Source organism: Gracilinanus agilis, chromosome 6 (genome assembly GCF_016433145.1).
Source record: "Gracilinanus agilis isolate LMUSP501 chromosome 6, AgileGrace, whole genome shotgun sequence".
NCBI lineage: Eukaryota > Metazoa > Chordata > Mammalia > Didelphimorphia > Didelphidae > Gracilinanus > Gracilinanus agilis.
Window position 1 is genome coordinate 167,199,674 of NC_058135.1, and position 13,154 is coordinate 167,212,827.

At 36.6% G+C, this 13,154-nt stretch overlaps 1 protein-coding gene across 2 annotated transcripts in view; it reads right to left on the reverse strand.

Moving 5' to 3' along the window:
• Positions 1-430: 430 nt before the first annotated feature.
• The window catches only part of NIPAL1 (NIPA like domain containing 1), a 20,866-nt gene continuing 8,142 nt past the window's right edge, over positions 431-13,154 (reverse strand). Inside the window, exons 2-6 of one of the 2 annotated variants that reach the window (XM_044680360.1) lie at positions 9,992-10,258; positions 8,325-8,381; positions 4,626-4,716; positions 2,813-2,973; positions 431-1,927 (exon numbers count right to left, since the gene is read on the reverse strand). In XM_044680360.1, the coding sequence (XP_044536295.1) occupies positions 1,323-1,927; positions 2,813-2,973; positions 4,626-4,716; positions 8,325-8,381; positions 9,992-10,258 (1,181 nt within the window). In that variant the 3' untranslated portion in view covers positions 431-1,322. Of the gene's footprint in view, positions 1,928-2,812; positions 2,974-4,625; positions 4,717-8,324; positions 8,382-9,991; positions 10,810-13,154 lie in introns of those variants that run through there. The other variant, XM_044680359.1, reaches the window with a different exon arrangement.

Here is a 13,154-nt window from a genome sequence, read left to right on the forward strand (position 1 = left end):
AAGCCTAATCTATTTTAAATGCAAAATATATTGATCCTCCTTCAACTTGGTTAGGAGGGAGGAATTAAAAACTTTTTTCGAAATTTTGCAACTAACTCAAAATGTTATTTAAAAAAAAATCTTATGCCAAATCATTAGTTTAAAAAAAACAACAACAATATTTCTATAGGGATTTGTATTAATTTTAAAAGTCAGAAGATACTTTAATCCTATTCTCCCAAAGAAAGATATCAAGTAACAATCTAGTTTATTTTTAAAGGGCTAGGCAAGGGATAGAAGATGCTATAAGCAACCTAACTTGGTGATATATAAAGAAAAAAACCATCACTTAAGTTTATATTTCTATCCTAGTCTGACTGGAGATTTAGAAATGCTACTATATTTATAGAATTCTTTATTAGGATGGTTCTCTTTCATTTGCCTTATTTCCAGAAGTTACCTAACATTTCTTTAGTATAAAAGTCTTGTTTTGTGATATTCAAGGGCTAATATTTATTTTCAGCTACATTATACTATTTTGCAAGCTATTGAGTATGAAAACCAAGTATTACTGGAGTTTTTCCCAAGAAGACATTTTTTAATGCCATGTACATATGTGAAAAGGTCATTTGTTCTAAAAAAAATAAGGCAATAAATCCACTGAATTCACAAAGTTTTCAAAGAAGAAAAAGATAATAAAGAACTAAAGAATGGAAACTGTAAAGAGGAAATATTGAGCATTAATTTCTATAGAGAAGTCAGAATTCTTCTGTGGGAAAGTTTTGAAAACAAAACGCAAAATTATACAAATAAAACACAATAGCAGTTTTTTTTTTGAGATTTATGGGGGAGATATACATATCCCATAGGAAGATTACAAATTTTCTTTAGCATTTTTCAATTTGAAAAATAAAATTCAAAACCACATATACTCTGAATCCTTGACATGTAAAAAAAGACCATATTGCTATATAATCTACAGTTGCCCCCAAAATATTTTTAGTGTTATGAGATGTTTATTATACTAGACTCCTCCTTATATGTGCTGGTTCTGTAATAGGAAAGCAATCTACTATTCACAAAACTATAATGAATATACTTCATCAGAGAATGATTTGTAAAAACTAAACAAAAGCTCTTTAATTATTTGTCTAGGATGTTAGACTCAAATACCAATTATCCATTGATTACCTTAGGAAGGAAGACTGAAGATGGACATTGTATCTTTTTCCAAGACATAAATACATAAGTTTTACAAATGTGGACATACAACTGAATATTTCAACAGCTCTTGAAAGAGATGTGTTCCTTTTCTTCCCTTCAAAATGGCTCATCCCAGGAGATCAGTGTCCCTGATTGTCCATCCGATTAAATAAAGTGAGATCATCATCGCATTCTATGTTCTCTAATAAAACATGTCTATCTTCATTGGTATAGAGAGATAACTGGACTTTTTTAGAAGTAGATGTCAACTGACTCCAGGTAATATCAGTGTTTTTAAAAGCATGAAGAAGGAAGATGCCATTAACAATGGTGAAGAATCCACTCAGTGTCCCAATGACATCACCAGCATTCATACTATACCACTCTTTGAATAAGATGGCAGAGCACATGACTACCATAGATGTGAAGAATACGTAATAAATAGGAGTCACCAGAGATGCATTGAACGTATCCAGTGCTTTGTTGAGATAGTTAATTTGAGTACTGACTGAGAGTATTAATGTCACCAACAAAATAAAGACAAGAGGATTCTTGTAAACTGGCTTCTGTTCCGATAGCTCCTTGATGGCGATTCCTAAGCCCTTGACAGAGGAAACTGAAAATACTCCAATTACTGAACAAATTGAAATGTAGATTAATATATTGGTCTGACCTTTCTTTGGAGCAATGACCACAATCAGCACCAAACAGATCACAAGTATGATCACAGCAAAGGAAATAAATGCTATTAAGAAAGAGGGGAGAAAAAGCAGTTAGACAATACTTTCAAGATACTTTTCCAAACCACTTTCCTTATATTATGTCAGAAAGCCATTGTTTCTACTAATTTAGAACCAGAAACAAAATATCAAAATGTCTTATGTGTGTAACACACTTGCAATGTTGACAATAAGTATCACTATTTTCCTTTCTAGTCAATGAATAGTAATGCTCAATTAAAACTCATAATCCCCTTAATAAGGAATTCCCTTAATGAGGAAAAGAGTATTTATAAATCTGAGAGGTATCACTGGTTGTTGGACAAAGAGTCAGTTTTAGCATCAGGAAGACCTGGTTCCAGCTTCTGTCACATTATTTATATGACCAAAGAAAATTCCTTAACCTCTCAGTGCCTCTCTCTGAGACTGTAAATTACATGAGATATATTATTAATTAATTTATTTGTGTTTTATGTTTCTTTTTTTTTTAATTTTAATTTTGAATATTTTCCCATAGTTACATATTTTATGTTCTTTCCCTCTCCCCTAACCCCCCTTAGCCAACACACAATTTCACTGGGTTTTACATGTGTCATTGATCAAGACCTAATTCCATATTATTGATAGCTGGACTAGAGTTATCGTTTAGTGTCTTCATCCCCAATAATATCCCCATCAGCCCATGTGTGCAAGCAGTTGTTTTTCTTCTGTGTTTCTCCTCCCACAGTTCTTCCCATGAGATATATTATAATCTGCATTGGTAAAGAGTATTTTCCACAATAGAATTGATATATTCATATGTCTGGATCTTTCCTCTTTACATAAAAAGGGGAACAAATATTCCAAACACCATTGAGTAGAGAAGAGAATGGGTAGAATGGGATATAAGTATTAGGGAGTTAATTACAGACCTGGATCTCTTAGTTTTATTTCCAGATCATGTAGAGATGTGACTTCCTCTTCTTTGGGGGCATGGATAACCATCACGGTTGACCCCAAGATACTTAACATGCAGCCTATTTTCCCATGAATGTTCAGTCTCTCATTTAAAAAATGGGCTGACAATATTGCACTATTAGGGTTGAAAAGAAAAAAAAAACAAGCAATCATTCTGATTCATCCAACTTTTGATTATGTGGTAGTTGAACAGTCACAGTATGGCACATGCTATTCTGTACCCTAACCATTGATCAATACTGAATTGTTTTCAAAGCTTTTTTTATTTAAACCAGAAACAACTTAACTCATTGGTGTGTCGAGATTAGGTAGAAATAGGAGTCATTAACCCTATTAAATTCATTAAAATGAATTTAAAAACTACATATTAGAGGCAACTGAGTGGCTCAGGGGATTGAGAATGAAGCCTAGAGATAGGAGGTCCTGGGTTTCAAATTGGTCTCAGACATTTCCTAGTTCTATGATCCTGGGCAAGTCACTTAACCCTCATTGCCTAGCCCTTACCACTCTTCTGCCTTGGAACCAATACACAGTATTGATTCTATGATGGAAGGTAAGAGGTTTTTTTTTTTTTAATCCAAATATTAAACATTCTCTTATTGTATTTTTATTTATTTTGTTAAATATTTCCCAATTTTTAATCCAGTTTTGGACCTCAATTGGGAGTGTTGTGGTCTGCACTTGGCCTGCAGGCCATGTGGTCAATACCTCTGATATAATTGATGTTTGACTTTTTTAACCTCAGTCCTTTTTAGGAAGACTTTAAAGTTGAAGAGTTTGCTTTAATTATTCTGTGAACTCTTGCAAAATCTTGTGCAATTTTTAAAAAACATTTCTATTTTCTTAGCAAATAGGGCAGAAATTCAAAACCCCTTTCTCCCAATTTCTATTTTATTTTCTTACCCATTTGAAAGAATATTCATCTTAGGATGGAAAAGTTTAGGAAAGTCCAAGAGAAGATGACATGCATATCAAAGACCTATCTACTCCAGACCCAGGAAAGTCTATGAGGACAAGATTATATGGTTTGTAAAGGAGTTAACTGTGACTGTTGACAAAGAAGGGGAAAGAAAAGGAGAGGAAAAGCAGCATTGGTCAGGAGTTGGAAGGGTCCTAGACTGCTAAAATACATGTATTTGGGAGTGAAATAAGGACAAATTAAGAAAAACTGGAGTCATATTCTTCCAGAAATTTAGTATTTGGCTTTGGATTTGTAATAAAAGGACATGTGTTCAAATCCTACATCTGCTACCTTCCTAGCAGTGTGAACTGGTGCAAATCTTGACTTTTGTGTGCCCCAGTTTCTTTATCTGTAAAATGGGAGAGGGGGTTGGATTAGATGACTCTTCCAGTTTGAATTACATGACACTATTATACTTTTCTTTAGTCTGATTTAGCAGGAAAATGACAATTTTTATATGAAATCAGAAGAAGTCTAAACAAATGCAGAATGCAAACAAGTTAAAATTTTAACAAAAATTCCAAAAAAATGACTTGAATGGATAATGTATTTTTTTCAGGCTTATTCATAATCACTACTATTAGCAGTGGCATAAGAAAAATTGAGAGCTTGGCATTATTCTTTGCAAACTGAAATTCTAAAAAAAAATTGCTTAGTTTAAGCCAAGCAGGAAACTAAGCAGATTCTGCTATCAGTGTGGGGTATTCCAAGAAAAGAAAACCTCTGACACATACAGAGTATTATAATTTAAGATTGTTATGGCATCAAACACCCTTACACACAAGTTCTTCCTTAGACTCACATACCTTATAAGAACACTCAGTGCCCCCAAAGGGGTAACCAATGTGGCAGGTGCAAAAGCATATGCAGCAAAATTTGCAGCCTCTCCTATTCCCACTAGAAAGCAAACAGGATTGTTGACACATTGTTAATTTAATTTATTAGAAGATAAAAATAAATAACACATACAAAGCACTGAACTCATACCAAAGATTGGTTTGTCTAAGCAAACATGAATAAATTATACATGAAAAGTTTTGAGATTTGAAATTAATCCAGAAAGCCTATTAGAACTTCAAAGCACCTTATCCTGTAATAAACCAGGGAACAAAACTGATATAATACAACATAGTCGATAGTCACATTGAAAGAACAGACAGATTAATATGCATTTAAAAAACTTCTCAATTGCACCTGGGTAGCCAAATGAAAACTAGTAAAGGGAGGTGCAGGGAATAAATACTAAGGACAACTTCTCTACCTGCTCAAGAAACTTCATTGTTTCACAAAACAAAGAGAGTTAGCACAACTGGAGGGCTTTCAGAGCTGGTGGCCCACAATGTGAGGTAGGTAACAGCCAGACAATAAACATTAAGTTAGTGCCTAATATGCTAAATGCTGTGGATATAAATAAAGGCAAAAACCAATCTCTGCTCTTAAAGAGCTCAGTCTGCTAGGGAAGACAACATAAATACAACTTCATACAAATGAAAAAGATGAAGGATAAATTGGAAATAATCAAGAAGCAAGGCATTAGAATTAAGGAAGATCCAGAAAGATTTCTTGGAGAAGGTGGAATTTTAGCTGGGACTTGAGGGAAGCCAGGAGGCAAAGATGAAGATGAAGAACATTCTAGGTATGGGGGCCAGGCAGTGAAAATGAATGGAGTCCAGAGATGAGTTTCTTCTTGTGTGAACTACAGCAAGGAAGTCAATGTCACTGGATCTCAGGATACAGGGGATAGTAAGACACAGGACTGTCTAATCAAGTGTTCTTCAGTTGACCAACGTCTACCAATGTGCAACAATTAAACAATCATCTTCAAATTTAGTTTTCTTTATACCTGAAACAGTCTAGAATATTAAATGGCACTGAAAAGCAATTAATTTCTAATGTAAGGATAAACCTTAGAAGCTTGCTATCAATAAAGGTGATTTCTGGGTCAAAGTCAGTAGGGTTCTTTTTTCTTAGTTAACCTACTAAGTATAAATGGCTTTAGAAAAATCTGATAGATAGAAATCTGAATTTATGGAATAGATCAGGGGATAACTAGTTTTCTGATTGAATGAGGCCCTGTTCATAGAAACAGAATGACTGTTCAGTTTTTCATGTAAGCAATCATGAAATTCTAAAAATCTTTGCTTATCTCTATCTATCTATTTATCTATCCATCCTTAGGCTTGATAGATATATTTGAAGGTGTCTGGGGGCTGCTTATCCTAGAGAGAGATATTTGTAACTGACACCAATATCCTTTGTATTCTTGAACATTCAAAAGTATATATCTCAACTATCAGGAGCCACTCGAGTCAGTCTGCAATCCTGACAGAGTGGACCAGTTCCCGGTTGGCCTTTAAGTATACAGTGATTTGTAGATCAGAATAAAAGGTACCCCAGTTGTCTGAGTCATGGCCTGGAACTTGTCCTCTTATGTCTTATGTATTTTAACATCTGTAATATCTAGCCAAGTTCCCTGTGAACATGACCTGTGTCTTTCTCCCTCAAATCCAAATAGCTCATTAACATTGCCATTTTAGGAAGCAACCCCTGTAGGTTTCCTTTGAATATACTATCTCACCTGGCACAACTAAAATGACTAACACAAGATCAGGTCTCCAAACCAAAGTAATTATATAAAATGTATTTGTGTTTCATTTCGGATCCTTTTTTGTTGCCCCCAAACTTCAATGCCAATTATCCATTTTCCTCTCCTGTATCTGAGCAAAGGGAATCCAACTACTATTTCTACCTCTGCCACAAACTAGTTGTATATCTTGACCCATCACTTCTTCCTGTTAGGCTACTGTTCCTTCCTCTACAAAATGATGGGGTTGACAATAAGGTGATTTCCAAGACTTCTTTTAACTCTATAAGGTTGTATTTGTCTCTGTGGGAACACCAAATTAACTTTGTCATGGTGAGATACAATGGATAAGAATCTTAAAGATGAATTAAAAACAATATATAGTACCTCTTATTTCTCTCAAGTAGCTTTAAGAAAGGATGTAGGTACACTATTTAATTTTTTGGCTCTTGGTCCAATATAATCCTCAAGAACCTTAATTAAAATCAAATTGGGGGACAGCTAGGTGGCTTAGTGGATAGAAAGCCAGGCCTGGAGACAAGAGATACTAGGTTCAAATCTGACCTCAAACACTTCCTATCTCTGTGGCCCTGGGCAAGTCACTTAAACCCAGTTGCCCAGCCCTTACCACTCTTCTGCCTTCGAAATGATATTTAGCATCAGTTCTAAAATGGAAGATAAGAGTTTTTTTTTCAAATCAAGTTAGAATGATGGGGAAGTACTCTGAAAATTATAGTGTCATATAAACAAGAGATACTACATATTATTAATTCATCTTTAAGATTCGTATCCATCGTATCTCACAATGATAAAATTAATAAGTTACAAAGTTGATTTTAATCTAAAATGTCTCATTTCTATGAGTAAATCTTGAAAATTCCTGAAAAGCATTGCTCTACGATGTAAAATTACAAGAAAGTTCCAGGCTTTTGGATGCAAAGAAGAGATGATTTGCAATTGATTGAAAGGCACTGATATTTCAGATTTCTTTTTAACCAATTTCAAGTTGGGGCTGAAACAGTTTTGATTTTAAGACAGGTAAGAGACCTGGCATCTCATCATGGGGTTTGGAGGTTCCCTCTGGATACAGATACTCCTGCAGCACTAGCCCAGGACACAGAGAGGAGGGAATGAGAAGGAAGGAATCACAGGATCAGAGATAGCAGGGAACAGGGTGGAGAGTGAATGGGATTTGTTCTTTTCCCCTCACCTCAAGTGGTAAGCAGTGACTTATTTTAATGATAGTTCTGCCCTAACAAGAATGTGCACTTAAAAATTATTAATAACACAGTTATAATTTTGAAGCTCAAAAAAAGGTAGGTAGGAGAAAAAATGTAAAGAAAGTACTGTTCTTGATTTTCTTCTCAAAATGTGTGTGAGGTAAAAATTCAAAAGGGAAACACATAATTCAATATCACATTTACCCTGCCTCCTTTCTCTCCATTACTTCAAGATTACAGACAGTACAAAGGGAAACAAAAGGCATTTGGCCCATAAAATTAAGCAAAATGTCCACTCACATAAATATACAAAGATATACATATCTTTGTATATTTATTTTTATCTACATATATACATGCATATATATATATATATATATATATATATATATATATGTATTTCTGTTTGTGACACTAGTTGTATGACCCTGAAAAAGTCACTTAACCTTTTAATGTTCTAGGCAACTCTATAATTATAAATTTAGAAAGAATACTTTCATTGGTAGTTTCCTTATCTGAGAAACCAATGAAATCAGGTTCAGTCCTTTTCCTTATATACACTGACTATTTCTATACAGAAGCTTGATAAATGGACATAAGTCTCTACTGTAGAGATAATCTACCCTTACCCAGTTTTGAAAAGCATCACACTCTTGATCTTTGTCACTTCATAGCTGTATTGTAGGTATTTGGAAACTTACTTGAGAGTAATCCTGCCCACCAGAGCCATTCCTTCAGGTAAGAATGTCCACCTTGCCCTAGACAAATAAGCAAAAAAAAAAAAAAAATTTAAATCCTTACCTCCCATCTTAGAATTAATGCTAAGAATTGGTTCCAAGGCAGAAGAGCAGTAAGGGCTAGACAATAGGGGTTAAGTGACTTGCCCAAGGTCACATAACTGGGAAGTGTCTGAGACCAGATTTGAACCCAGGACCTCCCATCTCCAGGCCTAGCTCTCAATCCACTGAGCCACTTAGCTGCCCCAAAACACACAAATTCTAACATGAAAGATGATGCCACCCAAACTCATTCCTGGGATGAATTACTTAAAATGGAGACAAAAGGGAAAGGAGAGGGACACAGCTTCCTTATTAAATGTTTACCAATAATTTCTCAAGAATTTCAAGAGAAGGAAGAAGCTAGATGGGGGAAAGGCACTCTTGGTTAGCTCCATTTATGAGAAGACATTGCTTATGGCATCGACCAGTGTTGGGCAAACTACAGCCCGTGGGCCAGATGTGGCCCTCTGAAATGTTCTATCCCACAGCGTGACATTATTTCTAATCTGACAAATACAATGGGTAGGATACAATACAGTGAAACTCCAAAAGAGTTGTCTTAGAAACAGACTGATAGATGAGCATTTCCTTTCCTTTGGCCCCCTCTTTAAAAAGTTTGCCCATCACTGGCATAGACAGTCTCTCAATTAGATATGAACAAGTCCAGGGATGCTGCTTACATTATCAGTCCCACAGGGGAAGGCTTTTTGAATAACTAAAGTCAAGATTCAGTGTAAATTACTAATACAGAAGATTAGTTGTTTTTTTTAAGGCACTAAAGGCAGACATGAAGACTTCTCAGGAGAAGACCTGACTTTAAATATTAGCTCTGCCACTGACTTGAGCTACAACTTTGAACAGGGCATTTTATCTCTGTGGTAGTCAGTCTCCGCATCTATTAAGTGAAGGAGAAGAATTCTACTTGATTAAGAACTTTTCATCTGGAAGTCCACAAGAGTCTCTGGATAGCTTCTGGGGTGGGGGGGGAAAGGGGGTTATAAATTTGAATGGGGGAAAAAAATCACCTTTATTTCAGAACAGTTGGTTTCCTTTGTAATCATTTACTTTATCACTTAAAAACATTCTGAGAAAAGGGCAAAGGATCCATGACACAAAAAAGATTTAGAGTTCCTTAACACTAAAATACTAATCTCATGATTTAGGATTTAACAGAGACAATGTTGTATAATGGGGAGGGAAAGAGAGAAGAAAGAGACAGAGAGGGTGGGAGTAGGGGGAGGGGGAGGGGGAGAGAGGGGGAGAGAGAGAGAGAGAGAGAGAGAGAGAGAGAGAGAGAGAGAGAGAACAAACACAAGCTCACTGGCCTCAGGGCCAGGAAAAGCTGGCTTCAAGTTCTTCTTACTACCATATTTGAATTGCCACTTATGTTTAAGATTTTACACTCCAGGCAATTCTCTAAACTAGTCATCTCTGTGAAGGTGCATTGGTAGAAGGGAGTTTCTTCACTTGGCAGTTTCCCATACCAGTGAAATCACAAGTGCAGGCCTTGCTCCTACCCCTCTGATTCTATCAAACTTGTTCAAAACAAAACAAAAAACTCCAATTTGCTCAGAAAATTAGTTTCTTACCAGCTCTAGTTATTCCCTTTTTAGCCAGTTCCAAGAGTCCCTTCTTTTTCAGTATGAAGCTGGAGCCTATGAAAACACTGGAACTAATGGCCAGGACTAAGCCTAGAAAAAGGCTGTATTGGTTCTCTGCAGATGAAGAAATGCTCAGATTCATTCCACTGGAATTCTGGTTTTCATGAGTGACATAAGAAGTCTTTAGTTGGGACACATTGGTGATCTGGCACCATGCCTGGTAGGAGTTGGAACATACTAAAGAGAGCACAGAGCCTGGAAGAAGACAAAAAGGAGAGATATTACAGAAATGGAAGTCTTTTATTGAGTCCTCCACCCCCACCTTCATCAGACAGAAAATATTAATTGTACCCATTCAAACCACTTTTTAAGGTTTATAACAATTGCCCCCTGAGCTAGATAGTTTAGTTGTATTTCAATGAATGTATGATCTCCTGAGTGGAAGTATTCTCTTCTACCAGGAAAGACAAGAACCACTCTGCGCCCTCCCATCCAGTGCAATTCATGTCCATGTCTTTCTGTCATAGAGGATCTATTCAACATGCATTTTTCTTTTTTTCTTTTGATATTTATGCAGCCAAAATAGTACTTAAGGAGAGATGTATATGTCTAAATGCTTTAAAAAAAATAATTATGTGGACATGCAATTATTTTCTTGATATTTTATGTAACTCTGTGGGTGGGGGCCCATTCATTATCCATCACTCTTACTACATGACAGGTTAGCTTCCTTTTCAGATCATTTGTCACTGATGATGGCTTATCTATAGCCAAAAAGACCATAGCGTTGTAGATTTACAGCTAGAAGAGATCTTAAAGGCCAATGAATCCAATACTCATTTTCTAGAACTCTATACATGGTTAGAGTGCCCAGTCTGGAGTCAGGAAGACTCATGTTCCAGAGTGCAAATACTTACTAGCTATAAGACCCTGGAAAAGTCACTTAGTCCCATTTGCCTCCATTTCCTCATCTGTAAAATGAACTGGAGAAGGAAAAGGCAAACCACACTAGTAGCTTAGCCAAAAAAAATCCTAAATGAGGTCATGAAGAATTATACACAAATGAAAACAAATTGCGCATCCTACCTACCTCAAGAGTTGCAAGACATTATTGGTGATAACATGCAGCCTGTGTACACATACCAAGTATGTAGATCAGTGATTCCCAAAGTGGGTGCCACCGCCCCCTGGTGGGTGCTGCAGCGATCCAGGGGAGGTGGTGATGGCCACAGGTGCATTTATCTTTCCTATTAATTGCTATTAAAATTTTTAAAAATTAATTTCCAGGAGGCTAAGTAATGTTTTTTCTGGAAAGGGGGAGGTAGGCCAAAAAAGTTTGGGAACCACTGCTCTAGGGGCTGGAAAGACTCAGATTCTGTCTCATCCAGACTGGAAGAGTAATGGCACAGCTGATCAGCCCTGAAGATTTAATTTAATCTGCTCTGTTTCTGTCCTTGAGCAGCCTGTTAGTCCCATGTTCCTCATAGTGGTTCTAGATTCAGTGTGGATACCAAAATGGCTCAGCTCCTACTGAAACTTAGAACTCCCAGGCACAAGTGATTCACCAGCCTCAGATTCAACAATAGCTGAGATCACAGGAATGGGCAACCATGCCTGGCCCACCACATATCTTTCCATAACTCTTTGGATCTCTTTCAAAATGTAAACAGTATTATTTCCATTTTATATTTAAGGTAACTGAAGCTAGGTCCTGAAACCAGGTCTTCGGACTCGAGGTTCTTCTCTCCAAATCAGTTTCCTCTAGATTTCTGTGGAGTACTTGGCACATTCACCTTATTCAACAAACAGTAACTATTCCACAAGGAACCTAATCATCTACTTGATGTTTTAAGAAGAAAGCATTCTCCCTAGCCAGTCAACTGTGGTTATTTTTCCATACCAGTGTTAACTGAAGAGGACAATTCCTCAGGTTTCGAACTTAGCTTCTAAATGAAGTTAAGCCCAATACTAAAATAAGCTGTGTGCTTGTGATTTTTAAAAAATGTACCGAAGGTTAAATGAACAAGTGTCTCAGCTGAATCAATTTCCTCAAAGAATAAATAAAAAGAAATGCAATTTTCAAGTACTAAAAAATTTTCCAAAATTACTTATGGTATATAGTGAGATAATTCTAAATGCTTAACAGATGATTAATGTTACCAATCAATTGTGGGTTCTATGAAGGCTTGGACCATGCCTTTTCTCTAAACTCTGTGGCTTTCAGAACCGACGGTTCTGAGTTTTTGGTAAATTCCTTTGCACTGATATCGAGAAAATTTTAGAGCACAAAAAGCAGAAGAGCAACTGAATTTTAATATAAAGACACATTTGCCTCTCTTTAATTATGAAGAATTCCCCTGGATGGTAAAGGGCCTTATGTTTGTGTTCAAGAGACTATTCATCAGTTGACTTAGTGAATGAATAGGTTCAGACGTGAATATGTGGCTATTTTTTAAAACATGCAAAGTATTTAAACAAAGAAAAATTCTTTAATTAATGTCTGATGAACAAATCAGTTTTGTAGCAGAACTTCAGAAAAAGAATCAGCATTTACCTCATACAACAGGCACCGGGTTATACTGTACAGAGCGGTCAGAGTTTTGTCCCTAGAGCACCCAGCATGGGGGTGGGGCATATTTCCTTCTGCTGACCCCAAGTCAGAGCCCTGTAGATTCAGTTAAAGTCCCTTGTTGAACTCTTAGCCACCAGTGACTTATACCATATTGTGGGCAATTTCTTATTTGTTTCCAGAACCAAGGGAAGTGACTCCTGCTGGGTCTTCCACTATTATCATCCTCCTTCTCGCCTCTCTCCTTTCTTCCATTCTACCAGGGAATGGGGAAGGGAGAGGTTGCCTAAAACTCTAAGACTGGGCTAGCCCTCTCTGGGTCTGAAAAATCTACCTGAGGAGCAATTAAAGTAAAAGCCGGTGCATACTAAAATTCTGAGGATTTCTTGTACCTGCAGAGTGAGTTTACTGCTTGGCTCTACCATTCTCATATTCATTCTCCCTGTCCCCCTCCCTCTCCCTGTCCTCCTCCCTCTCCCTGTCCCTCTCTCCCTCTCTCCCTCCCTCCCTCTCTCTCTCTCTCTCTCTCTCTCTCTCTCTCTCTCTCTCTCTCTCTCTCTCTCTCTCTCTCTCTCTTCTCTA